The sequence below is a fragment of the Nansenia antarctica genome (assembly GCF_963989245.1).
Source record: "Nansenia antarctica genome assembly, chromosome: 5".
Taxonomy (NCBI): Eukaryota; Metazoa; Chordata; class Actinopteri; order Argentiniformes; family Microstomatidae; genus Nansenia; species Nansenia antarctica.
In genome coordinates, this window is record NC_137690.1 from 61,829,339 (window position 1) to 61,853,804 (window position 24,466).

Genomic DNA, 24,466 nt, shown 5'->3' on the forward strand with positions numbered 1-24,466 from the left:
AACTTGTTGAATGAATGACTTGTTGAAGACATTTAGCATTTGACCTAATTTTAAGAGTGACAAAGGGTCTGAATACTTATGTACATGAGGTATTTCTGTATTTACATTTTAATACATTTGCAAACATTAAAAAACGTTTTACTTAGATTATGGGGTACTGTGTGTGGATTGATGGCAAATCTATTCAAAAATGTGAAAAAAGTGAAGGGATCTAAATACTTTCTGAAGCCTATGTAGAGACAAATCATGAATATCATTAACTTGAACCCTGGAAAGCAGTAGAGATTAAATCCCACGATAATTAGTTATAATAAGTTATATATAAAAGTTCTTTTTTTTCAATCTCAATTTCTTTCTTTGAGAAGCATGAATAAAAAGCAAAATGTATTTAGTTTATGCAATGATAAAATTAAAAACTGCTGATACACATTCGGTATTCGGTATTCGGTATTCGGCCAAGTGTTTCCTTAAATTCGGCTTCGGCCTCGGCCAAGAATTTTCATTTCGGTGCATCCCTAATTTTTTACACCATGTTTTCTGATGATTCCACCTAATGGGATCATGTACAGGGAGAAGAGCAAGGGACCAAGAATAGACCCCAGATGTGATGTCAACATTATCAGAAACAGAGTCTCCCAGGACCACAGAGAAATGCCTACCAGCTAGATAAGATTTAAACCACTCTAATACAAGTCCTGAGAGACCAACACAGTTTTCGAAACGATGTATTAGAATACTGTGATCTACTGTATCAAAAGCAGCACTCAAATCTAACAAGACCAGAACTGATACACAACCAGCATCTATGATAAGTCTGAGATTGTTTTCAACCTTTACTAATGCAGTCTCAGTACTGTGGTTAGAGCGAAAACCTGATTGAAACTTCTCAAATAAAATGTTTTTGCTAAGAAAATCAGTAAGTTGTCTGAAAATCACTTTCTCAAGGATTTTACTTAGAAATGGAAGGTTAGAGCCCCACGGTGGCGCAGCGGTCTAAGCATTAGCCACTAGTGCAAGCTGCCCACCGGGGACTGGGATCGAATCCCGGTCTCGCCAGACCCGGATATGGCCGGGGCACACAGGGAGCGGCATATTGAGCGGCCGCTCCCAAAGGGGGGTATAGGACTATTTCCGGACAAGGATCCGTCGTGCAACACCGCCCCCGTCTGGTGCTGGAGTAACGGTGTCGGGCTCGAGGAGCCAGTCAGCTAGTCTGCCTGGCGATCTCCTCTGGGGCTGCCGGCCACGGGGTCGTGCGGCGGATCCTACGCAATAGGCAGGGGATAATTGGATGCTAGGTTGGGTGCAATTGGATACCAAATTGGGTGAAAAAAGGGATAAAATCTGAAAAAAAATAAAAATACATTAAAAAGAAATGGAAGGTTAGATATTGGTCTGAAATGTCAGAGAACAGAATTATCTGTGGGAAAGATGCCAGCAGAGCAGTTCACAAGTTCTAATACATCATCAGTTAAACAGTCAAAAACACTTTTGAAGAACCATGTTGGGATTGGATCAAGTGAGCATGTTGAGGATTTCATTTGTGAAACAACTGTTTTTAAAGTATGGGGGTTGATGAGCTCAAAAAGTCCATGACAGCAATAGGCATACTTATCAGCACACCTGAAGGTTTTAAGGCCCTTCCCTTCGTCCTCTTCTGATGACCATTCATAATTTAACTCAAATGTTATATTTGGAAATATATCCATCTTTGTTTGAAACCAACACTGATAGATAATCTGATAGATAACGACCGTAATGTAGTCTAATTAACGGTCATTTAATAGAACACCTGTGCAGTGGAGTGATGCATATAGTTAAAAGTCCCAGTGCTGTTATACTGTATATCGGCACTCATGGAATGCCTCTTGCCCAATCAAATTATTTGGTCGGAACTAACTGTATAAATTATTATAATACATAGCCTATTGCATACAATTTGCATTCAATTCCAGAAAATGTATGCCCTGAGAAAATGATGACTTGCTACGTTGCTAGTGAGAGAATTTGTGAAGCATCTTCCACAGCTTCCTTTGTTTCTGGTCAGAGATTGGAGACGTTGACATGGTGACAGGGTGCCCCCTACTGGCCACGGGGAACACTACAGTGGAGTTAAAAGCAGTGTATTGATATTGTCCTGGTGTGACCATCGCTCCAGGGGACTCAAGAACAGACCTGAAATTTGGTTTCTTTAAAACTATATCTAAAATAAGTACCCCCCCAAAAAACTACTCTTAAACAGAGAGAAGAAAAGGTTTTGAAGGGAAATGTATTCCAAAATAAATCAGATTTCTTTTTCCTCACATAGCCTACTGTATGCAGTTTCATAGAGCTGCTTAGTCACAGTCCTAATTTGAGTGAAGTGTTACCACATACCATACGAAAGGGTAAATATTACAAGACAGATCAATTTCAGTGCAACAAAGAAAAGCTTCAACCATTAACCATAATCTGACAGTGAGTAAGGGATGTCCTTTACCAGTGAAACGTCCTCTCAAAAGTGAAGAGGGATGGAATAAATCCCAGGGCCAGAAAGCATTTAAAGTAGGCTACACTTTAATAGGATGAAGTGGCTCATAGACAATGAAGTAAGGTCAGTTTAGTGTTTCACCCCCTAATGGGTTAGGTTAGGATTTGAGGAGGGGAAGCTAATGGGTCGTTCTATGTCAAATCAACAATCAAGACGATTTTCAACACCCACCATCTCAGATTGTTCTGAAATGGTTTCTGTACTTAATGCCAGATAAATGAAATAATATGAATAATATGTAATATGAAGCAGCGTCTTGGAAATGTGTTTCTTCATACTAGCCTATGTAATGTATTTCTGGTTAATCCGGTAATCTGGGTGCTGCCCTGTCCAAAGCTATTACCGTAGTCATTGACGTGTCTGATGTCCCATTATACAGTGTGATATAGTACCAGATTCTGTCCACTAGAGACAATACTCCAAGCCGCAGCTTCATATTACTTGTCAGACACAGAGAACTGTTATTCCATACTGACCGAAGTTGTCTTCTAAAGGAAGGGTTTGGAGGCTTCATGGGTGACATTTGACCAATGTTTTGGATTTGGGTTTGAATTCTATTGAATATGATATAAATCCCACAAAATGAAAATGGCCAATTTGGGTCCAATCAATTACATTATTTCTCAGAAATGAAACTATAATTCTACAATATAATGCTGCAGGAATACTCACCTTATCTGTTTCTAACTACAGATACCATTTCAGAACAATCTGAAAGACGGTGAGAAATGGTGGGTTGTTGATTTGCCATGGAATGACCCTGATCCTAGATAATAATAATAATAATAATAATAATAATAATAATAATAATAATAATAATAATAATAATAATATCATAGATTTATATAGCGCCTTTCTCAGACCCAAGGACGCTAGATATCTGCTAGTGCACACAGGAGGTCTCTACACTCAACACTTTTGTAATCAAGACCAAGACATCTCCGTCACTCTCACTACTCTATCACCTATACAATCTCTCACTCTACTGGCCATTATTTGAATATTCAGATAACACTCTTACTCTGCTGTTTAATGTATTCAACCAACGTGTGTGGGAGCCAATTAAAAAAGGATGTGGGGATGTACAGAGAAGAGACAGAAAGGTGGCAGACAGCATCAATGTCGCCATGACTGTAAGATTCATTGTGAAATGAGTGAGGTCATCTATGGCCCTGCAAGGTCTCAAAAGGTCTCACACCAGTGTTTTCCCCTACCATCAAAAAGGCCTTCACCCACCTCCACCTGTTCTGAATTGCCTTAAATATTATTGGCTTAGAAAATGCTAGTAATGGCAACCCTGGATGTGGATTTGGGGACCTCTTGGGGACCTCTGCTTAAGAAAACATCTGAGGGAAAACGTAGGTCACACACACATCTCTGACCCGTGGCTACACATGTTCTAGATGAATCTAGCCCTGTCCGTCATTCATATGCTGACATCACCACCGCACTGGCCATATCTGATTGGATCTGTCAATCAAACACAGCAGCACATCTCTTCCCTACTGGTAGCCAGATGCTCCTGAAACACTGGGGGGAGATGAATGGAATAAGCTCAGTGTATCGTTCGCCCTAACACAAAACACCTTGGTTTGACCCTCTGCTCGAGGGAGCATGGACAGGTTATATAATACTCCCTCAAACAGGTGTAGACGTCTACGGGTAGATGGTAAAAGATAAACCAATTTCCTTTTTTAGTTTCCCCCTGTCAAAGGCCACACTTCAGTAGAGCTAGTTTATGTGAGAATCATGATTACTCCAAAATAAATATATGGGCAAAGACAGCCAATGCCAGAAATGTTATATAGACCTGTATTAAAATGTCTATTTCACGCAGACTGATAAGCTTGTCACCCAGCATGTTCGGCAGGTGTTAGACAGCCCTCAGTAATAGAGCCTGAATATTATCTTCATAAAACACTGAGTCGTGGCACAAGGAACATAACCAAGTGTTTGATTACAGCAGATCCAGTTTGTCCACATCAGCTGATCTCTATCAGAGCCCATATAGATCCTGTTTGCTTTTATCAGCTACACACTACATAAAATGAGTGTTATCTCAATTGCGACACAGCTTGAAAGTGTTGGAAATGCGCTCCTGTCATAAGTAGTGTCTACAGTGAGCAGAATGTTTCATGATGGCCTACCTCTAGGTGGTCTGAAACATAGTTGTCTGTGGTATCTACCCTTCAAAACACTTGTCAGTCTGCTGGGGCGCTTAGGTGGCGTAGCGGACTAAGCGCTGACCATGTAACCGCAGGGTTCCCGGTTCGATTCAGGCCGCGGACATATCCTGCATGTCATCCCTTCTCTCTCTCTCACGCATCCTTCCTGTCAAATCTCTACTGTCTCTGTCACAATAAAAATGAAAGTATGAGTGGGATTTCCCCACTCAGAAAAAAACAAACAAAAAAAAACACTTGTCTGCTGTATCTACCCTTCAAAACACTAAAGGATGAGATGACCAAATCACTTCATTCAGGCAGATGATGTTTCATTATGAGCAACGTCCACCAGATATATGACAACCATCTGGGCTAAGTATGGAGGAGTAGGAAAGACATGTCTGCTCAAATAACAGCCATAAAATGAAAGCATGTGATTAAAGTGACAAACAAGTAGCCTAAACGTCAACAGACAACATGGACCTTTTACTTTTAGTGGTCAGCAGGTTGAAAGACTGGGAGAAATAAGCTGCAGCCGTCAATAACGAGAATAGAACAGAGGAAATTAAACGTCCGGTTGAATTAACCAGGCTAAGCGTCACCCTATGGCTGATAAATGGGGTTGTTTTCCCATTCCCAGTCCGATTCCACCAAGCTCAGGGAAGGTCGAACATACAAAGCAAAATCAATGGAAAGCGTGCGAAGCTCCTGAAGAGTGACTTTACCATAATAAACGGGAATTCTGCTGTTTGTCACTTCAAGTGGCTAATGACAAATGCTCCTCGTGGCTAAGCGTGATTGATTGCATTTTCTAAACATTGACTCCCTTACAAATGTTGAAATACTGCCACAGCAGGGGGAACCATACATTATGGCTGATGTTCTGTCCTTGACGTAGACTATCAGTTGCTGAATGAGCAACCCCAATCTTTCCCACACTTGGCTTCCTGCAACATGATATATGATGGTGATGTAACAGCCCTTGAAGCATGGCTACAGATAGGGCAGCAGCTCAAAGTTAATCTAATACTGCAGTCTGCAGTTGAAACGGCAGCAATGACCTACTATAAAACACGCTCACCCTTATTAACTTGAAAAGCAGCTAAGGCCAACCACTCCAATAGAGTCAATTTTGAGGCTTGCATTTTTGTGGTTTGAGAACATGAGCAGACCATTTAAAACAAACAAGGTGACAGTATTCAATCACACAGTTATTGACTTTCATTTCTGCATGGTCTACGATTAAACAAAGACAAACGTGAATGTCATAGTAGCTCACAGGTACACTGAAGCCCTGTTTAGAAAATTGCAGGGATGAAACCAGTCGGTAACTTTTTATTTTACAGCACTGTTTCAGCTGATATTTACCAAGTATTTACTAAGAAAAAGAATGGTAATTATGTGGTAACAAACAGCAGCGATTCTAAATTAGGGGCAGGTAGCGCTGTGATGCAAGACACTACATCTGAACGTTGTGGCAACATGTATTTTATATTTAATACAAAATAGTGATTCAATGGTGAAATTGGTGTGAATAAATATAATAAACTTGACTCAGTTTATTACATTGAGTTTGGAAGAGAAGTTGGAGATAAAATGCTTAGGGCCACACAGACCAGAAGACTTGGTACTGTTTCAGGCTGGGGATAAAGTGACCCGTACGCTCAAACACAAATGGTTTGTCAAGAAGAGATGGCTAACTGCTAGCGCCTCGAAACATGCGCTGTTCTGTTTCCTATGCACGCTTTTTGGTGGAGACTCTGTTTGGGCATTGGCTTCCATTGAAAATCCATTGATCCAGGTTTGCTCTATACCAGTATTACACAGCAGTGAGATGTAGTTTACTGTAGTTATATCAGTTTACTGTAGTTATATCAGTATTACACAGTTTACTGTAGTTATATCAGTATTACACAGCAGTGAGATGTAGTTATATCAGTATTACACAGTTTACTGTAGTTATATCCAGGGGTGCACATAACTGGTGCGCCAGTGCGCATGCGTCGCCAAAATGCATGCTGCGCGGCAGATCAGCCGCATGAGGGCGCTTTTGCGCACCAAAAAAAAAAAGAAAAAAAAAAGTTGATCACAAAAAAAACATCCTCTACCATGGTTGAAATTGAGGACAGTGATAATTTACAGCAGTCAAGAGAGCAGTGATGATGACGATTAAGCTTGTAGTATAAATAAATGCTTAGGCTGTAACTTTTTGTTGAAAAGTTGATTTCAGTGTTTACAGAACAGAGCAGTGCTTAAAGAGATCAGTTGATTTCATTGTGTTTAAAGGAGTCTGACAGACTTTCATGCTTAAAGAGCAGTCATTTGATTTTGCATTTGTTTCTTTTGTTTTGCACACAATCATTTGTTCGTTCATCTTTATTTATGAATAAATGTCGTTTTGCATGTATCCCTTTTTCATCCATCCTGTGGGACGGGTCGTGACTCGCGAGCTCGGGGAGCACTAAACAGCATCCCTAGGTGCTCCTCTGAGCACTGGCCCCAAAAAGTTATGTGCACCCCTGGTTATATCAGTAGTACACAGCAGTGAGATGTAGTTATATCAGTATTACACAGCAGTGAGATGTAGTTATATCAGTATTACACAGCAGTGAGATGTAGTTATATCAGTAGTACACAGCAGTGAGATGTAGTTATATCAGTATTACACAGCAGTGAGATGTAGCCTAGTTATATCAGTATTACACAGTTTACTGTAGTTATATCAGTAGTACACAGCAGTGAGATGCAGGGCTCGACAGTGCGACTGTTTTGGTCGCATTTGCGAGTGAATATATTTCTGTGCGACTATTGAAATACATTCAATCGCACCAGTGCGACTAAAAGACTAAAATGCTGAACTACTGTCATGCGCAGTCAAACGTATGTGTATAAGCGATGAGGGAATGAAAACAGTGAACAGAAAGTTCGAGTCCTATATGCGCTTAAAATGCGCTCGTAGCGCTGTGTTTTGTTAGCCGCTAGCAGCGTTTGCTTCCGGTTTCATTACAAAGAGGTTAACCCTATATGTGCCTGACGTCTAACATTCAAATGACTCTAACTTCATCTTTTTTCGTATTTCAATGTATGACACATCATTTGAAAGCTTATGATCCGTAGTTCCAATCCACAACACGTCACATTTGAAAGTGTTTATGTATTTTTTTTACATTTGAAAGTGTTTTTTGTTTATATATATTTAGAATATACCAGTCATATTCTGGAATGTGTCTAAATGTTAAAGTTCCATAAGTATAAGCAAAATAAAGTAACAGTTTGTAAATAAATAGTAGCATTATTTTATTTTTTAAAACACGAACCGTGAACCGTGACCCAAAAACCGAGGTTCATACCGAACCGTGGGCCAACTGAAATTAATATTCTTACTTCCCCTTTACATTGTGTGAGTCTCCATTTTTATTACGTCCAAGAGCCGGTTATGATCATTTTGATATGTTATGATTATGATAATTTGTTGTCGTTGTTGACGAAAATTGCGCAATTTTCATTGTGCTACTGAAATTCTTGGTGTGCTACTAAATTTTTCAACATGGTAGCACAGTGCTACCTGGGAAAAAGGTAAGCGTCAAGCCCTGAGATGTAGTTATATCAGTATTACACAGCAGTGAGATGGGACAGTTATGGTATGTTGGGCCCCAAAACAACGCTAACTTTGATATACTTGGGTATCCATAAACCATAATGAGGTTTACTGAAAAGAAAAAGTAAAACAGCTGGAAGCAATATCTGACTGTTTGTCAGTCTTACATCTGAAGCTCTCTGTCTACACAGTTATGTGCAAAGTGTAGGAAAGTTAAAGTTATTTAAACATTTGACAATGTGCTGAATTCAACTTAAGTTGAACAGTTGTTTAGAGAATGAACAAAGAAATATCTATTAGTTCAAGAAATAGTTACATTGTTTCAAATGTTTCAACTTCTTTCAAAGTGTTCTATGAAATGATTTTTCAGAAGGATTTTTCATCCATGCCAACATGGATGGACCAGGACTGTAGCTCCCATTGAGACACACAGAGGACATGACCTTGGTGGTTTTGAGCCATAATTCAACCAGTCCGATTGCTGTGAAATGACTTGTGATGAATATAATAATAATCATAATAATCATAATCATAATCATAATCATAATATAATAACGTTTTATTTGCATAGTGCTTTTCCTGCAAATGTTGCAGCTATGTGTAATATGGTCAACTCTCTCTCTGGGTAAGACATGCTTAAGGGCCTCTAAATGGACCCTGGCTATGGTCTGTGATGTAACAATGACTGAAGTTAGAATTCTTCTAAAACATTACACACATCACATCCAGTCATTAAGAATCTCACAGTGTGATGACATAACAATGTAGAACATGCAGCTGGGCTTCTAGAATCCATCTGTATCACACATGCTGTTCATTTACCTGCAAGTCCTCTGTGAAGAGCTAGATAGATAGACAGTTATTTGTTTCAAAAACTTTTCCAAACTTTTTCAGTCAGCAGACATGAATCCTAGTGCGTCTATTCAATCGATGGCCTCCTTGTATGTAGGAGATCTCCACAGGGACACCACTGAGGGAATGCTGCATGAGAAATTCAGCCCTTCTGCTCCAATCATCTCTATAAGAGTGTGCAGGGATTTGATAACACGCCGATCTCTTGGGTATGCCTTTGTCAACTTTCACCAGCAAGCTGACGCAGAGCGTGCCCTGGACACCATGAACTTTGATGACGTCAATGGAAGACCTATGCGCATCATGTGGTCTCAGCGTGACCCTTCTCTGAGGAATAGTGGGGTCGGCAACATCTTCATCAAGAATTTAGTGGAGACTTTTGACAGCAATCACCTCTACGACATGTTCTCTGAGTTTGGGGACATCCTTTCCTGCAAGGTAGCATCTGATGAGAATGGCTCTAAAGGCTTTGGCTTTGTGCAGTATAATACCCAGGAGGCCGCTGAGAGAGCTATTAAGAGACTCAATGGCATGGTATTGAGTGGCAGAAAAGTGTTTATTGGACACTTCAAATCTTGCGATGAACGAGAGGCTGAACTTGGATCCAGGGCTCGAGAGTTCACTAATATTTACATCAAAAACTTTGGAAAGGATATGGATGACCACCGCCTTAAGGAGAGGTTTGAAAGATTTGGACCAGCCCTGAGCGTCCGTGTCATGACTGATGGCGCTGGTAAATCCATGGGTTTTGGATTTGTCAACTTCGAAAGGCATGAGGATGCCAAGAGAGCCATTGATGAGATGAATGGCCAGGAGATAAATGGGAGATGGATCTACGTGGGCCGTGCCCTGAAGAGAGAAGAGCGCCAGACTGTGCTGAAGCGCCAGTTTGAGCAGATAAAGCAGGGCTGCAGGACCAGATACCAGGTGTGTGTTTATGAAAGAAATATACATATACTGTATTTAAAATAAGGTGATAGTCATGGTAAACATTGTTGATGTATTTGAGGGATGAAAAACATCTCACTAAACAGGGTTTCTCTCTACCAGGGTGTCAACCTGTATGTGAAGAACTTGCATGACCGCTTGGATGATGAGCAGCTGCACAAAGAGTTCTCCCACTTTGGAACGATCACCAGTGCAAAGGTGATGATGGAGGGTGGACGCAGCAAGGGATTTGGCTTTGTGTGCTTCTCCTCCCCTGAGGCGGCCACCAAGGCTGTGACTGAGATGAACGGCTGCATCGTGGCCACCAAGCCCCTGTATGTGGCCCTGGCCCAGAGCAAGGAGGAGCGCCAGACTCACACAACCAACCAGCACATGCAGAGGATGGCCAGCGTCTGCACCGTTCCCAACCCAGACATCAACCTCTACCAGGTTGCTCCCCCACCTGGATTCTTCATGGCTGCCATGCCACAGGCCCAGCAGCCTGCTGTCCATGTCCAGGACCAAGAGCCTCTCCCTGCCTCCATTATGGCTGTCGCTGCCCATGAGGACCAGAAGCAGATGATATGTGAGTCTATTTGTTTGTTTCTATGGATCCCCATTAACTGTTAGTTACTGTTACTGATATTTACTCTCCCTCCCTCCAGGTGAGAGTCCCATCTCATCCAGCCACAACATGCTACATGTCACTGTGCTGGAGGCCCAGTGGGCTGAGGAGGCTGCACAGAAATCTGGCCACATCCCATCTTGAGTTCCAAGCGGCTAAGATCCAGACTTTTTAAACCAACTTCACTGATAAAGCATATTTAAGCATTGAAAAGATATTGCAATATTAATAAATTATTTCATTACAAAATTAAATTGATTGACTCAGCTATGTCTAGAAAAGGGTAAGCTGGACCTCGATGATACAAGTTAAAGACCTGGTTGGACCAGATAGACCAGGCCAAGACAAGGCCTCCTTGACCAGCAATGCACCTCCCAGCTCAGCATCGCTGTCTTTCTCTCTCCTCACTAGGGTTGGGTACCGAAAACCGGTACCGGTATGGTACCGGTTACTTTACATTCGGTACCTACCGAACCGAATTGCAACGGAGATTTCGGTTCCTCGTTTCGGTTCCTCTCTCGCCCCCTGGTGTCCGTAATGGACGTTACATGCAACAGTCAACCGCACGTGACATCGCCTGTTAAAGTTCCACTCAGTTCACGTAATCGAGACTGAATCTCGATTACGCAAGGACCCCAATTGAAATAAGCCAGTGGTTTTCTTGGGTTTTTATCCTGTTAGTTGACCTTGTATGTAATATGTACTTTCATGTACCTACTTCTGCAAATCTTCTAATAAAGTTTTCAATCAATCAATCAATCAATCGCTCTCAACATGAGCGAGGCGACGCGCTTGCAAAACAGTTTTGTAATTGGTCTGAATTTAGCGGGACATTTGGATAAAACAACGACACAATATTGGCAGGGGAAAAGAATTGGAGTCGAATTTTTATAGACAACGGATTTACATGCTGGAAAAACATGCAGCTAAAATTCAGGGAACATTTGGACAATACGAGACACAAGGGAGCTGTGGTCGCATGCTCTTATTACAGGGCAATATGTGCGGTGCAAAAATAATCTAAAATCATCACGAACAGAACGGCGGAGGTACGGGTAAACAGGGCTCATGTCGATGTCATCAAAGGTCAACGTTGTTTTTCTCAGCTGATAATATGCATTACCTTGCTGTTGGTTGTTTACCTAATGCTCCATCTGACTGTCACACTGTGATTTGACTGACGCTGTTGTGTAAACAGTTAATGAGTAACGTTAGCCCGTTTTGTGCATGTACTCTCATGTAGGCCTACTTCGTATTGATGAGCTGATAATCTTTCAGTGTGTGTGTGTGTGTGTGTGTGTGTGTGTGTGTGTGTGTGTGTGTGTGTGTGTGTGTGTGTGTGTGAACACAAAGCTACCATGACAAATGCATGACAAATGGACAGTGCACCGTTCACTGTAGACTATTGGTTTTGTTTTGTGTTATACAGGCTGTGAGATAAAGTGGAGGACTAAATGTTACGTGCAGGGCTAATGCCGAGACCTATGATGGGCAGTGGGCACACTTGTTACTTGTCGCTTTGAGAACCCTGGACAGGGCTCAGGCTGTATATTGATATACGTCCGTTAAGGCTTACATGTTAATGTGGCTTTTGTAGTGTGTTATAGCCTCTGCTCTGATGGTGTTTATTTGACATTTAAAGAAATACAATTGTAGAAACACAATTGATAACTTGTTCTGTGTTGCACCAAGCTCTGAAGCGTATTAAGTTTCTTTCTGCTCACTGGCACTCACAGCACAGCCCATAGTATGCCTACCATAGATTATCTTTATGTTTTTGTAATGGTGACATGATACAAAACTGCCCCTCCAGAAATGCCATGCTAAAATCACCACTGGTAACAAAAGGTTCTTTCTTGTAATTACCTTGATAAATTCAACACAATTGATAACAATTGGTACTATATGGCACATAGCGGTGCTTGTGTCAGTAAATCTAACAGAAACAGTAACTAGGCTAATATGTAATGATCAAGTAATAACAGTTTTACCCAGTATTATCTAAGTAAGAGCCCATGAATTAAGCCCATATGGGACTGGGCACTGTCAGAAGGTGCAATGACACAATAACATAGCATAATAAATCTCTCTAAAATACATCAACCAACAGTCTATTAAAATAACCTGCATAACATAATGCATGTTTAGTGGGTGAAATGCTTTCTGTCTGTTGGGTTCGCTGTGTGTACAGTTTACAATACAAGTTACAATAGCAGTGCCAGCCAGCACACTGTAAAAACAAAACAGAGTCAGTGATCTCCTGGTAGCTCACCTTGCTTGGAATCCTAAAGTTCTCAACAGGGCTGAGGTCCGCCATGCTCTCCTGGGGACTTTTCAGGCCCTGTTGTCAAAACATGGCAATATATTAGATCATCACCACTGTAAGTTTAACAAGGTCAAATGGTGAACAATCATTGTAAACTAGGAAAACATTTTATGTGCACTTTATGTGCATCAGCTGGGAGGTGTGAGACGAGGACGTTGCCATAGGCTACAACATCATGTAAGAAGACACAGGCACACATCTCAACAAGAGATGCCGGGGTTGATTTTGAAGTGACCTGCCCTGCTATTCAGTCTAGATAGCTACAAAGATATCACATTACGAAGGTGAGAATGTCCCTAACCGCCCACCATCCATTGTTGTACAATATAAGCTAGCATAGCTATATAACACTGACAGTGTTAGCTTCAGTCAGCGCACGAATGTCTCTAGACAGGACAACAGTCTAAATCTAAAACGGGAGCTAGTTGTTTTGGTGATTTAAATCGATCCACGATCATCTTGATCGTATTGTTGTGATCTGTGTGTGTCAAGCTGTCAGTGTCACTTCTGGTGTGGAGCTCCACAGCTGTCAGAGCGACGTGGGAGACAGGGGGTAACAGGAAACCATAGGAACTTGAATGGCTTACCTGCCGGGCCATAAGTGATTTGATCTTCTGCATTGTAACGGGACGATTCGTCTAATAGCTAATAGACGAATACACTGTTATTTAGCTGTCCTGTCAACGATTCAGTTCCTGTACTCTGCGAGAGAGGCCATGTTAGTTACCCGTCACGTGACCACACGCTACGTTACGAGAGCCTAAAGCTAAGCGGGAATTGTAGTTTTAGTGAGGGATGGACAGCATTCGTTGACGGTTTCCTTGAACTACATTTCCCTATTCTTTCATTAAAACATTGATTGTCAATTTATGTTGTTGAGTATTCAGCAATATTCATAAACAGGTTTCATTGCTTTCTTTCTTGATTGATGACTCAATCCACATGTGGGCTACACTATAGGCTCAGCTTCTACCCTAGGGCCATTCAGGCCCTGAACACAGCAAAGACCTAGGTTCTAGGCCCTGGACAATCTAGACAATTTGATGGCAGCTACTAGATTGTAAACATAAGTGCAATATTGAAATACAACTGTGAACATTTCAAACCTGCTAACTGCGACACTTTAATGAATGTGCAACAATACTATGTGCAATATGACAACCCTCGGGTACATAAGGTTCAGATATAGGAAAAGTTAGGATATTTATAGCATAGCATAGAGTACAGCACAGTGTTTTATTGTATAGTATAGTAGTATAGTATAGTAGATAGTGTACATAGCATTTATTTATGTAAACCAGCTCTTTTCCCTTTTTTATTTTACCCTTGGACCTCTTGTTTTTAGTCTTTTTTCCAAGCACCAGGGGAGCCCCCCCTCCTAAATTTCGTTGTATGGTACCTGTACTGTATTAATGACAATAAAGACCATTCATTCATTCATTCATTCATTCATTCATTCATTATCCCTGATTTCCATTTCTAAATGTGTTTCTCCCCTGACACTAGATGGCAGCCAGAGACAGCAGAGTGTGAGATCCTTTAGGGAGGCAATTGCCCAGTTGAGGTGTGAACATCATGATGCAGCATGTTGTTGGCTGTGTATGTGTCATTACAACTGATTGAAAGCAGAGCATGTTTCCATAAACCCTCTTGTGTCCCTCTTGGTCTGTGAATTGCAGACTTTTAAGTGCCAATTACCCCCAATCCTCTTTAATGCTGAAAACACAAGATTATCATCGAGCACTACCATATCTCACCAAGCCCCACTTTCGTGGTGGAGTTTCCTAGTATTTTAAAAACAGAGCAGGGACTAGTTCTTGTTCCTGTTTAATGACACCTCTGGCTATTTCCCTGTCAAATGAAGGTGACGTGCCCCCACCAGACAGGCTCCACTGTTGTTTGTCATGTAGTTGCACTGTGTGGATCCTCCCTTAGCATACAATGAGACAGAACAGATGGTCCCACTACCAGGAATCCACATCATAAATTCTGTTCTGTCTATGGCACAAGGCTATGGGACACTATCTGTACTTCTGCATTCAACAAGACATGTTTATTATTCACATATCTTTCATTCGTAATGTTCTATATCCAAACGAGAGTTAGAGGAATTGCAATGCTTTGCATGCAGATCAAGATACAGTCAGTACTTTTTGTGATAAATTCAGTCAACAGTATCTGTCTGTCTGTTTATCAGTCTGTCTCTTTCTTTCTATCGCTCGATCGATCTCACCCTGTCTATCTCTCTCTGTCTCTCTCTGTCTCTCTCTCTGTCTCTCTCTCTCTCACACATACTCACACATACACACACACACACACACACACACACACACACACTGAGAGGCTATTCGTGACTAGGAGTAACCATGCACAGTACCCCATGCTGAACCCTCCTTCTGTCGTGTTCTCTATCGCCAGACCAGACCAGATAAACAACAAAATAGAGCTGCACTCATCATGAGGATGAAGGACCACTTTTCACACCAGTTTTCAACACATTTCAGACCAGTAATATACATCAGATGGTCAGGCACTTAAGTCATATAGAATTGTTGTACATATTTATTCAAATACAAAAGGTACATATCTGTAAATGGAAACTGTACAATACTATGCATACAGGCAACAGCACACCTGGCATTTCAATATTTGACAATGTCAAAAGTATCCAAAACTGCTACATTCAGAAGAGAGGACCAACAGCTATGTCCATGGAAATAAACTCGGACAAAGAACATATTAACAACATATTCAACACAAATATTAAAAAGATGAAGCAATTGCAGTGCATTATAGAATAAAAATGTATTGTATTCACATGTTTCGACATTTAATTTTGTACTTACAGAAGTGAGTATGTTTAACCGAAGGACTCGGAGACAACAAAAATTAACATTGTATATAAATAGACGAAAAGGAAAGATAACAGAATTTCAAAGAAAACCCTTGTATTTTAAATTAAATAAATATATGAAATTACAAGTAGGACATTGGATGTGGCAGATCTCACGTAGGCCCAACCGTATAAAAGAGATTCACAAGATTACAACCACAATCCATCAAACAACTATCACTTGCAGTGATGTCATAAGAACATTGAAGCATTGTAGCTCCTTCATATAAAAAAGCTCTATCATCCATCAAAGGATATGTCCATGGGAAATAGAAGTGCTTCTGTCTGTCTCACTGGGTTCCCTTTATTAAATAATCACAGACTGCTCTGAAGGAGTTTCAGGGATATGCCTGATGACATCATAGATGGTGGTGTGCATATCCTGAATTGACTCTAAATGTGCGAGAGATCTGCTTGATGCCTAAGGAGTGAAAAAAAAAACATATGATGTAAATTCCACAGGTAACTATTATTATTGTGTTACGACATACTACATAATACAAACTGTATTATTGGAGGACATTCAACACATACCTGTGTAGATTCCATTTTACCAGGTATAGAGACAAACTCGTAGATACCAAAATCTTCAGTTGCATCTTCATGACCTGTAGGGACAATGTTTGTGATGGTTAATATCTTCCCCTACAGTAATCAATATCTCAAAAGATTTGTCACATTTGGATGCATGTTCCGGTCTCAATATATAGTGTTGTCTCTCTTGCAAACTTCTTGCTTCTAATATGCTATGTTGTCTATTTGATTGGGAATCACTTTCCGTCTCAGAAAAAAAGATTGTGACCGTACACAATTTGTAAAGACCATTGCATGGAGAGCAGGGGCGGCTGGTGGATGTAGAAAATGGAGGACGGGCTCATTGTAATGCATGCACACATGTTTGATACCATTCCTCATTACGTTCCATGCATAACAGTGACCCGTCCTCGGATTCCTACCTCCACCAGCCTTCACTGATGGACAGAGAGTTGCCAAACAGTTAACTACTGAGCTGTTTGATTAAGGCACAGGTCAACTGATAATTTGGGGCAACCAAGTTAATCTGCAAATGAGCTATGTTTTTGATGTATGTCTGCACAAGACAAACACCTATGATTACTGGAATTGTTCTATGTTATGAGGGTTTTAGTTTGTTTTGGCTATGTACACAACAACTGCTTGACAACAGACAGGAATGTTGGCAGGCCATAAACAGGCACAGGTGCAGAGGGGAGCTCACCTGAACGATGTAAACGCTTCTGTTCTGTTAAAGGTCTGCAAAGGACAGGGAAATTAACAAACAAAAAATAATGCATTTACCCATTCACAGCAAAATGTATTTGTATTCAATGTGTAATACCATCTCAGTAGGGTCCCTTACCTATTGTAGAAGTTCATCAGAACTACAACAGACAGAGACAGACAGAGAGAAAGAGAGAGAGAGAGAGAGATTTACAAATGTGTAATTTTCATTTTGTAGAGCTTTTGAAATGTTAATACCTTTAACATAAAAGGCCTGTTGTTTTTCCCTAGAGCCTGTTTCAGCTTGACTAAGGCTGTGCCAAGGGAACTATGTCGTAGAACCATGTTTTTGTTTGGAATGCCCTGCAGCATCATCAAACTGTGACATAAGTGACATGTATTTCAGTCAACCACACAACAGAGACGCAAACAAAAGTCCTTCACCAGAAATGTAGCTATGCTAATAACTACGGACAGTATTTTTTGTTAATGTTCAACATTTAGTATGTTAGCTGCTACATCTTGTATGTTAACTGCTGCTACATCTAGTATGTTAGCTGCGACTGTAATGTTACATTTTAGCCCTGTTTATGTGAGTTACCTAATGGACTTTGTCCTAATGGACAAATAGCTCCAAACAATGCACACTAAAAATAAGACATTAAGATTGTATTTTTTTCCTGCTCTACTAATGACTGTTGAGAAGACTTGTTTGTTTTCCTGTATAGTGTAGACTTGTTTCAGTATGTTACAGTATGGTTACACCCACGTTGCAGGTCACTTCAAACTAAATATTTCCATTCCCTATGGATTGGAATCTCCCTTAAAATTGATGAATATCCTGTGCAGTGCCCTGGACAAGGAATAACTGCCTAATTGGAACGCACCCTAACATTGGCAAATGATTTACATTCACAGTAAGACCTAGCTATCTAAGGATAACCTCTCACCTCTCTTAGGATGGCAGGTCTTCCTTAGGAACACCAGCAGCATACAGCCAATGATGAGCAGGGAGGAGACAGTAATGGCTGCCAGAGGAGACACGTAACTGCTCTCTTGGACATTCTTCTCCTTTCCTGCATATGCAAAAGAGGAACTTTAAATTTAGAAACAGATTTTAAGTTCAACACGTTGTCTCAAGGTTGAGCAAATACATTTTACTCAACTGATGTGCCCAACTTGAGGGCATGTGTCATGACAAGCCTGTTGGACAATCAGTGCTTTTACTTCTGTCTTTTTTTTCTTTACTTTTAAGTCACAATAGTCATTAGCTGCACAGTGGCCAAGATTACACATGTTTTGCCATGAGACTGAGACGACATTGGTGTCTAGTATACACAGAAACTCCACATGCAGTAAAACATGGTCAACAAGGAGACCAGCTGTTACTCTCTGTTTGCTCTCTAATAGAACCCCTGGACTTTTACATAGGCAACAGAGACGACACTTAGCAACAGAGCAGAAATGGCACCATGAAATCCAACACAAATACCATACAGCAATATGTGTGTGTGTGTGTGTGTGTGTGTGTGTGTGTGTGTGTGTGTGTGTGTGTGTGTGTGTGTGTGTGTGTGTGTGTGCATGCATACATTTGTATCTGGACCCAAATCTCCATCCCCACCCACGCACCCCCAAGCAGTCCCATCTCTCCTCACCTGTCCCCGTCACCACCAGCGTGAACTGGGTCTCATCCTGCTTCTGGGTGACGTTGTTGAAGGCTCGGCAAAGGTACTCCTCAGCATGGGCCAGCCGGTAGGAGGTGCGGGCTTCCAGACGCGGACCAATCATGATGACCTCAGTGGCATTGTTGGTCTTGGAGATCCACACACAGCTGTTGGGGGGGTTGGAGTCGGCTTGGCAGTCGAAGAACACCACCTCACCTGGGTTGGCTGTGAAGACCTCCCCTGTCCTCAGGCCCTGACCTGACCTCACGGCCAGGTTGTATGGTCCATCTGGGAGTTGATGGATTCAAGTTATTGATGTTAAATTGATTCATATCATAGAAATTGAAAAAAGGAACATGCATCAATGTTGTCCCTCAATGTAACCTTCATTAGACTGGCTAAGACAAGGCTGGTTTCCTTAACCCAATACTGACAGGATAGTGATACTGCAGCAATGATGGTATCACTGCACAGAACAGAGGCCTTCTGTCAGACCTAGACTCCCATGCAAATACTATCACATCTCTTTTCAGGCTTCACAGAGTTCTCTGGATTTACATACCAGGGGTACTCATAGAAGGCAGAAAAGGGATATAATCCTCCTTCCTCATGCTTTTGCTTGTATTTATTTAAATCACTGCATGTTTCTGATGTATTGTTTGCTCATGAATAGCAAACATATTGTCGTTTACAGTTGTTAAGCAACTCGCTTGCCAATCTTCTCTGTTTTCTTCAACATAAGAATATGGCACCTGGCTCTGAGAGGCCTACTCACAGAACACACTGAGGTCGACGGCGTGGCTCTTCCGCTGACTGATAGGGTTGCTAGCCACGCAGCGGTACCGCCCGATATCCTCCTTCCGGACTGGGCTGATCACCATCGTGGAGAGTTGAGGGGTAGAGCTGTTCCGGTAGAACCGATGGCGTTCACTAGCACGGAGGGGGACGTTGTCCCTCAGCCACTGGAACTGGACCCTGGTCCCGTTCTCCACGGAGCAGGTCCACGTCACGTTCTCCTTGTCCTCCACAACAGCGGAAGACGGGGTCTTCTTAATGACGGGCGTGGACACAGGCACTGGGGAAGGAAGCAGAACACTTGAAAATACAGCTGGAAGAAATATAAAGCCTTTCAGGTGGACAACAGGCATATTGTATCCCGTTCCCAATACTGTCCACGACTGACCACCTCAAACCTCACTCAGCTCAACTCTGCGACAGATCAATTGTTCAATACATCATACGTGACTCAATGAAAGGTTCATTAATAACCTCACTTCATTATATTTAAATTTTTCCATTTTTTGGCATTTAGCAGACGCCTTTATCCAAAGCGACTTACAAAAAGAACTTCATCATGATCATATAAGACAGCATGACTGATCTGGCCTGTGACCACCACTCACCATCCACGGTGACTGTGATGGTCCTCTCCTCCTGCACAGGAGCAGGCCTCTGAGGGAGCGGCATGTTGAGGTCCAGTTGGATGTTGAGAACCAGGCGGTACTCTCCCTCGGCTGCCTCGTCCAATCGGTTGATGAACAGCGAGGCGTTGGGCGCCTTGAAGGAGAAGCGGTTTTGGTATTTCATGATCATGTTGATGATGGCCGTGTCGTTGGTGAAGGTCACCAGCTGCATGATGGGGGTGTTGGGCGTGGTCTGGTACCAGGTCCCCTGGATCTCAGCATTGTCCAATCGGAAGCGAGTCTCCACGTGGAGGAGGAGGGACCTCCCTTTGACACCATGGAGCAGTGATGATGGAACATGTATGAGTTCTGAGTTGACTTCTGATGGAGAGAGAGAGAGAGAGAAAGAAGAGAGAGAGAGAGAGAGAGAGAGAGAGAGAGAGAGAGAGAGAGAGAGAGAGAGAGAGAGAGAGAGAGACAGCAGAGCAACAGAGAAGGGGGAGGTATAAAGAGAGTCAGATAGTTTTAATGAATAATCTCAGAGGGTGATCTCTTTGGTAACAAAATGCAACTGGGAAAACGTTAATAAGCCTCTTTCAATAAATGTATATAATCCACCAGTCTTTAGTCCAGTGGGCCAAGTGAAGGTGCAACTCCAGTCCAGGTTATGTAGCGGGTAACATTGGTGAGCCAGTGGATTCTCTATCAGTAAAGCCTGCAATGTTTCTCATTACACATACACATACAGTACTTCCTGATTTGCATTTCAGAGGTTCCTAGCCCTGGCACATGTTTGTGAGCGATATCACAGAGAACGTTCACATAAGAACACAGGTACTAACAGAACAACAGACAAACTCAAATGTGTTTATTTGATTCAGTAAATGTATCAACTTCATTTATAATCAGCTGTTAGCATGGTATTCAGCCTAATATGAGACACATCAACAGGGAAGTGCAGGTAGTCCTCTGTTTGTGCTCCGTTTCACAAAAGAGACATAGCAGGTTGGTTTGAGACGTACTCCCACCCATATTGACATAATTCATTTTTTTTTAAATGTTTAATTATCTCCTTTCTTTCTCTCATCCAGGACTCTTGTCCTTAAACTGTGGCAAGCAAATATTTATTCAGTTCCTGACTGATTGTCCTCAGACACAGACAAGTTTTATTTCTCCCAACTGGTCTTACAGCAAACAAGTAAGCTGTGTGAAGTAGCCGTTGAACATTGTACGGTTCTGTTTACGTTACAGTAGGCTTCAGTTGCCATGAGAGTTGGCACACTGATAATAGACAACTGCCACCTTTGAGCTACAAACACAATACATAATGGACTGTGAACATTAACTACCATTGTCTCTCATCAGGTTTAATAGGTCTAAGGTCTCCAACCAAAACAAATAGTTAAGTAGTACTTAATAATACCATTATTACCAGTGATACCATACCCAATGGTGGTTTCATTTTGCAGGTCCTTTGTACTGAACTGTAGCAAGGATTAGGGGAGACTAAGTGTGCCCGGGTTGGGTTGCTTGGTTAGGTTAAGCAGCAGCAGCAGGTAGGCAGTGTACTGTATACAGATACCCCCCCCACACACACACACACACACACACACACTTTGTTTTCTTTCTCCACTTTTCACCTCCCTCTCTCTCTGCGTCTGTCTGTCTGTTTCTGTCTGTCTCTCTGTCTCTCTCTCTCTCTCTGTCTCTCTGTCTCTCCTGTCTCTCCCGTCGCTCCCTCCATCCTCCCTGGTCCATTCTAGTCCTCCCTTGGGCCATCTCTCCAGCCCGTAGCAGCCAGGGCCCTGCTGACTGCCTGCCAGTGTTGTTCATCACAATAGATTACTGTGTGCCTGGTGTTGTGTCCTAAATAATACAACGGCCACCCCCATGTCACGCTCCGAGAAGCCTGCAGGCTGCGAGCAAGCAGGCAGGCGGTGTGTGTGTGTGTGTGTGTGTGTGTGTGTGTGTGTGTGTGTGTGTGTGTGCGTGTGTGAGTGTGTGTGTGGGAGGGTGGGGACTGGAAGTGTGCCTGTGTTTACTCCGTAGAAGGCCCAGTGAATAAGAAAGAAGTGTGCTGAGCCCACTCCATCCCTGTTGTTCCCTAAACAAGCCCAGGACTGTTGTGGTGATAAGGGGCAGTGATAGTGGCGATTACTCTGACAATGGGCTTTGAGATAAGGGGATGTCTTCACTGACACTGACGCACACACACAGGCACACATACACACACACACGTACACACGTACACACACACACACACACACACACACACACATAAACGCACAATCAACTAAAACACATGCACACCCGCCCGTTGACACTTCTAAAGCAGAGGTGTTTGGACTTTAAATAAAGGCCATCGGTGCATGGGACAACTCAATGTAGGGTGTACCACCATCAACTGCCCACCTCCTTCTCTGATCACACAAACACTCTCTCAAGTGAAGTTGATTACACAGTCTTTGATGTAGAGCACCATTGTTGACAGCTGACCCGATTAACTCACAATGTCTGATAGACTCAAGATGAGTCAGAGTAATGTGGGCTGCTAGACACACTATTTACTCTTTCCACTGTCTTCTTCCTCATGCATTTATGTGACCAACTGGGTTTGAAACCGGGTCGTCTGTCCACCACAAGACTGTGTTAGCCCGCTGAGCTAATGACAAGGCCTTAGCCCATTACGTGAGCAGGGTTATCGAATCACCTTCGTTACTATGATCAGTGTCATATCCAGTCATATCCAGTCATATGTTTCTAGAATTCAAATGGGCACTGACAACACTGACTCCTCACTCTGCGTCCATGCACATGCACATGCCCACGGGTGGCCATGACTGTATGAAAGCGCCATTAAATCCACATGTCATAATACATACAGAATAACATCAGCAATGAGTGAGCAGATCAGGGTTAGATCAAAGGTTAAACAAGGACCAGATGCAGTTTCTGTGTCTCTCTGGAAATTGATTTCTGCCCCTAAAGGCAACAGCCATCAACAATCACTCAGATGACAGCATTAAACCAGTTATCTACCAAGTAGGCTACGCCAAGACAGCAATACCAGCAACATGCTCAGACAAAGTTCCATTCCTCCTTAGACATTTAGACAACATTTTAGACAAGTATCCCACCTCGTCGACCGTTCCTGTTCACTGGTATCCCAAACATGGTGGCCCATAGTGACTGTCACCCTAACAGCAACAGTCCCCCCAAAACAGTGCATTTCTATTCTTTCCTACCTGTGAGAATGAAAAGTGCAGCGCAGAGGTGGAGAGCGGCTGTCCTTCCTACGGCCTCCATTAGTACATCCTTTTCCGGTCCTCTCTGGGGAGCTGTGGCGTTCACAGTCGTGACAAGAGCAAAGCAGAGAGGAGGGGGAACTGGTGGTGACAACATTTGCCAGGGAAATAAGAGGAGCAGGAGCCCTGCAGCACAGCCCTGGCCCCTCCCATGTAGAAAGAGGTATACCTGGCAGAGGTACAGCATGGTCACCTGCCCCCTGGAGCCCTCAGGCTCCGATCCACTCAGCCATACAGGCACAGGGTTTCAGACGAGAGAGAGAGAGAGAGAGAGAGAGAGAGAGAGAGAGAGAGAGAGAGAGAGAGAAAAAGAGAGAGAGAGAGAGAGTATTTACACACAAAGATGGATATATAACAGTGATAGAGACAGTAAATGTAGAGAATGTTGTTCATGAGCAGATAGTATGTGTATTGGCCTCCTAAGCCTCGAGCCCCTGAGGATTACAGGTTTAGAGTTTCTTCAGAGAGAACTGTCAATAACGATGACTCTAAAGGCAGAGGAAGTTATTTAAAGGTAGAGGTAGTATGACACCGACATGAGGATGAGGATATGGTAGAAATAGAACAAAAGGAAGTGAATATAAACCTACAGGCACATACAGTAGACTCGCAGAGCCAACTGTTGTAGAAGGTGTAGTATACTGATATAGGGTGACACACTCAGACATATGAACACACACACACACGCGCGCACACACACACACACACACACACACACACACACACACACACACACATGGTCATTCTGAAAGGAAGTCTAAGTCTCTGGACTGGATCCATATGATGATGAGAAAGTCCCATTGTATAGTGTGTATTTCACTGAGGAGTAGCTTAGTGATGGCACTATTGTGACAACTGAATGCTCTCCCTATAGTGAAATACTCTGATGGAATGACCTATTCATTAAAACACAGTGCAATATGTTATGTTTGGGGTAAG

General features: G+C 42.3%; 3 protein-coding genes across 5 annotated transcripts in view; 1 reads left to right on the forward strand and 2 right to left on the reverse strand.

Moving 5' to 3' along the window:
• Positions 1 to 13,643, reverse strand: part of vps50 (VPS50 subunit of EARP/GARPII complex) — a gene marked incomplete at its 5' end in the record, with an annotated part of 122,231 nt that extends 108,588 nt beyond the window's left edge. For all 3 annotated transcript variants that reach the window (XM_080530783.1, XM_080530782.1, XM_080530781.1), the window contains 2 exons: positions 12,970 to 13,038; positions 13,611 to 13,643. In XM_080530783.1, the coding sequence (XP_080386909.1) occupies positions 12,970 to 13,038; positions 13,611 to 13,643 (102 nt within the window). The remainder of the gene's footprint in view (positions 1 to 12,969; positions 13,039 to 13,610) is intronic.
• On the forward strand, positions 9,197 to 10,872 carry LOC308159103 (polyadenylate-binding protein 1-like; the record flags this gene model as incomplete). The annotated part of the gene is made up of 3 exons (XM_080532857.1): positions 9,197 to 10,072; positions 10,196 to 10,624; positions 10,738 to 10,872. The coding sequence occupies 3 exons, from the start codon at positions 9,197 to 9,199 to the stop codon at positions 10,870 to 10,872; spliced, it is 1,440 nt and encodes a 479-aa protein (XP_080388983.1).
• Positions 13,644 to 16,223: 2,580 nt separating the features above from the next.
• Positions 16,224 to 23,396, reverse strand: hepacam2 (HEPACAM family member 2; the record flags this gene model as incomplete). The annotated part of the gene is made up of 9 exons (XM_080531806.1): positions 16,224 to 16,337; positions 16,451 to 16,524; positions 17,154 to 17,188; positions 17,295 to 17,316; positions 18,106 to 18,231; positions 18,811 to 19,107; positions 19,595 to 19,894; positions 20,223 to 20,603; positions 23,360 to 23,396. 9 exons carry the CDS (start codon positions 23,394 to 23,396, stop codon positions 16,224 to 16,226), a joined length of 1,386 nt encoding a protein of 461 aa, XP_080387932.1.
• Positions 23,397 to 24,466: the final 1,070 nt, after the last annotated feature.